Source organism: Zea mays, chromosome 3 (assembly GCF_902167145.1).
Source record: "Zea mays cultivar B73 chromosome 3, Zm-B73-REFERENCE-NAM-5.0, whole genome shotgun sequence".
Classification (NCBI taxonomy): domain Eukaryota; kingdom Viridiplantae; phylum Streptophyta; class Magnoliopsida; order Poales; family Poaceae; genus Zea; species Zea mays.
In genome coordinates, this window is record NC_050098.1 from 171,736,977 (window position 1) to 171,740,407 (window position 3,431).

The window sequence follows — 3,431 nt, forward strand, 5'->3', positions numbered from 1 at the left end:
TAAAACTGTAGCAATTTCTTATACAACAAACAGTCATCTGGTATGTTTGCATGTTATCTTTATACTTGCAGCATGATGATTTTTAACTCTCGTGACAACGCACAGGCACATAACTAGTATATATATATATATATATATATATATATATATATATATATATATATATATATATATATATATATATATATATATATATATATATATATATATATATATATATATATATATATATAACTGAAGCTTGCCAAGCAACCAGACACTTAGAGTATGTTTGGTTTGAAGAGTCAATTCATTCCTAATAAGATGGTGCATCATAAGTCCATTCCACAAATTTGGTAAAAAGAGCTCATTCATTATATTATTACTAATTATGAGGCTATGAGAATGATATGATGATAGATCAACTTATTCAATTTTACAAATCAAACAAAAAGTGAGTAAGAAGATGATAGATTACATCATTACTGAAACCAAACGCGCTATTAACTTCTACGAACGTGTAGAACAGCATAATGCACATGGCAATATCAGAGTAGCACAAAATAAACCAATGTTGGAACTAATCAACCCTTGGATCAGTACCCAAAAGGCCAAAACTCAAAATTCGATTCAGTACATTATTACAAGAGTGCGACAATTAGAGCACCTATTGATCATTACAAGGAAACAGCAAAAAGAACCAGCAGGTCATGCATTTGGAAACGCTGCACTATGCGGACCACCCACCCTGAGGAATGGCAAGGCTTCCGAACCCTTTCGTAGAAGCTCAGACCATGGATCTCAAATTCTGAATCGAGGTCTGTCGCTGTTCCGTATCATGGTTCCTCCCCCTTCCCAAGTTTTTTTGTAGAAGCAGATGAGATCACTCATGTCGCTTCCATGCCAGAGAGCAGAAGCACCCCCTTCCGCTCCCTGTATCCCAAAACCATATAACCAGATTCTTCAGCCTCTATCCGACCTTTAGTTTAGCTGCAGAGCTTGACAGTGCATGCAACAGCTTGAGCCCAATACTTCAACCTCGCCTTCACTTCTTCTGGATCGTCACCTGCCAGAAAAAATGCTGATCAGCAAAGAAAAACGTGTCTTTTTAAGGGCTAGTTTGGGAACACCGTTTTCCCAATACATTTTAATTTTCCCAAGGGAAAATAGCAGAAATCAATCACAGGCAGAACAGAGTCGTAACAGCCAAACAAGGTATCTTTTTTATTTGTCCCCTGTTGGTACAAAGTTGAACTACTTGGCGTCAAATAAATAAAAATGGAGGTACGGTCTCATGGAGGGCATAGTTGTGTACTTGTGCTGCTGTTTTTCGCTAATAAAAATATATTTCTAGTTCGTGTTCTGAAATGTGTTTTTCCTTCTTAATGAAAAACGTGTTATGGCATTGCCGCGAAAAAAAATATTTCTAATTACAAAAGTGAACCTCTCTGCCTGATTGTTTAAAATGGACCTTTGGTAAAGGGAGAATAATCTTTCTTCAAATTTACGCCCCATTTTGAGAAAACGTGTGGTGGAAAGGAGATGAGCATAATTCAGTGGAGCCTAGTCTTGCTTTGCTTTGTCGTGAAGATTGCCTTGGAGAAGACTGTAAGCACTCACTGAGAAAAGTGACATCACTGAGAAATGCATGCTATGTCTGGTCGCTTCTATACGGGGACATAACCAATAATGCGAGTATCACCTTTGTTCCTCCACTGTGAATCAAAATGATGAAAGTTCTCTTTGTTTTCGTTTGCTATCGAATTCAGAATTTCAGATAGCACCAAAACCATAGAATTGACAATACCCCAAAAGGTAGGTAGAATCCTGCAGTGTCTATCATCGATGTCCTTCTATGAAATAGAGTAGCAGAAGAAATTTTTATTCTCTATGTCAAACCTCCTATAAAGTACTCCTAAAACTTAAAAGGCAGCAAAGCCCATCAAAAACAAAAGGAATGAATCAGTATGGATTAGTATAAGACGGATTTGATGTCTGAACTTGACAGACCGAGCCCTTATGACTGACTAACGAGTTTTTGACTTCGTGTTTCTAAGAGAGACAGTAATGTAAACATCTTGAATTCTTTCATAACTAAATTTTGTCACAAAGTTTTCTTAATAAAAAAGATCGCACTGAAAATTATTAGTCAACAGGCACTCATCAACTTACTCAAAACGAGAAAAAAATGATGCACTAATGAATCGAGCAAATTGTTATACTAGCAGCTCAAAGAGCACCTACTTCATCAGTTATCCAACCATACACCAGTTCAGCAATCTAACAGGAAAAACATGATAGATCTTCGCTATTTAAAAAAAAAGATACGCGACTGCTCTTCATGACCTTCAGTTTTTTTCTGATGGACTCAACCCGTTCCTCCACCATCAGCAGAGATGCATAACATTTGAAACAAGTTACTCAGAAATAAAACATGCTTTGATTTATTGGTGCAGTGTATTTACACGCATATGAAGTATACATTGTCAGAAACTTCTCAATTTGGCACCAAAAGTTTGTGACTCCCCCAAAACAGAAAACCACCAGGCCTTCAACGTTAAAGCTATTATTTCACATCATCCCAATGACCCAATTCCCAAGTGAATGAAAAAAGAAATGTTACCAATTTCGAAAACTGAGAAGGGAAAAGTGATTTTTACCCGGGCCAGAGATCCTCCAATTGGGGAGCGGCGGCGACGCAGGCTCCAACTCCTCATCCTGCCCCGGCGCCTTCTGCTCGTCGAGGAACCTCCGGGTCATGGAGTAGCAGAGTTCGAGCGCGGGCAGCGTCCCGCAGAGCTCGGGTATCTCGCTGTACGCGAATCCGAAGCCGAGGTCGAGGCAGCCCTTGAGCTCCTCCAGGTCGTCCTCCGTGAGGCTCTTCGTCCTGGCCACCCCGCCGTCGCTGCCGCTGGCAGAGGACGCCTCCACCATCACGAAGCTGCTGCTCCGCCGTGGCTGCCGCATCAACCTACTTTTGCTGGCGGCAGGGTCGGCGGTGGAGATCGGCAGCTGCGGCTGCGGGGAGAAGTAGGAGGCGGCGGTTGAGGTGGAGGAGACGGCCGCCATTTCTCAGGTACTCAGGTTCGAGTTGGGCGTCTACCCTATTATATAACCGAAGCGAGTGCGTCTTGGCTTAAAATGGTTTTTGGGTAGGATCAGCGAGTGCGTCTTGGCTTAAAATGGTTTTTGGGTAGGATCTTTTAGAGTGTTTTATAATTTAGGAATAAAAACGGTCGGAAACAGTATTTATTTGGTAATTAAATTTTTTATTGTAAATAAATAGGATATAGAATATACAATATAAATTTGTATTCTTGTTTTTAATATTCAGCTTGTTAAGATTCATAAAAGGTAAACCTCAAATTCATACTATGTTTTTTCAAATAATATATATAAACTTTGATATGGATTCGGAAACAAATTCGATAATTTTTTCAACTTTTGTGTTG

The 3,431-nt window shown here is 39.6% G+C and overlaps 1 protein-coding gene across 1 annotated transcript; it reads right to left on the reverse strand.

Moving 5' to 3' along the window:
• Positions 1 to 465: 465 nt before the first annotated feature.
• Positions 466 to 3,092, reverse strand: LOC100277020 (uncharacterized). The gene is given in 2 exon segments (NM_001150693.1): positions 466 to 1,045; positions 2,640 to 3,092. Coding segments are annotated over 2 exon segments (489 nt in total). The 5' UTR covers positions 3,049 to 3,092; the 3' UTR covers positions 466 to 965.
• Positions 3,093 to 3,431: the final 339 nt, after the last annotated feature.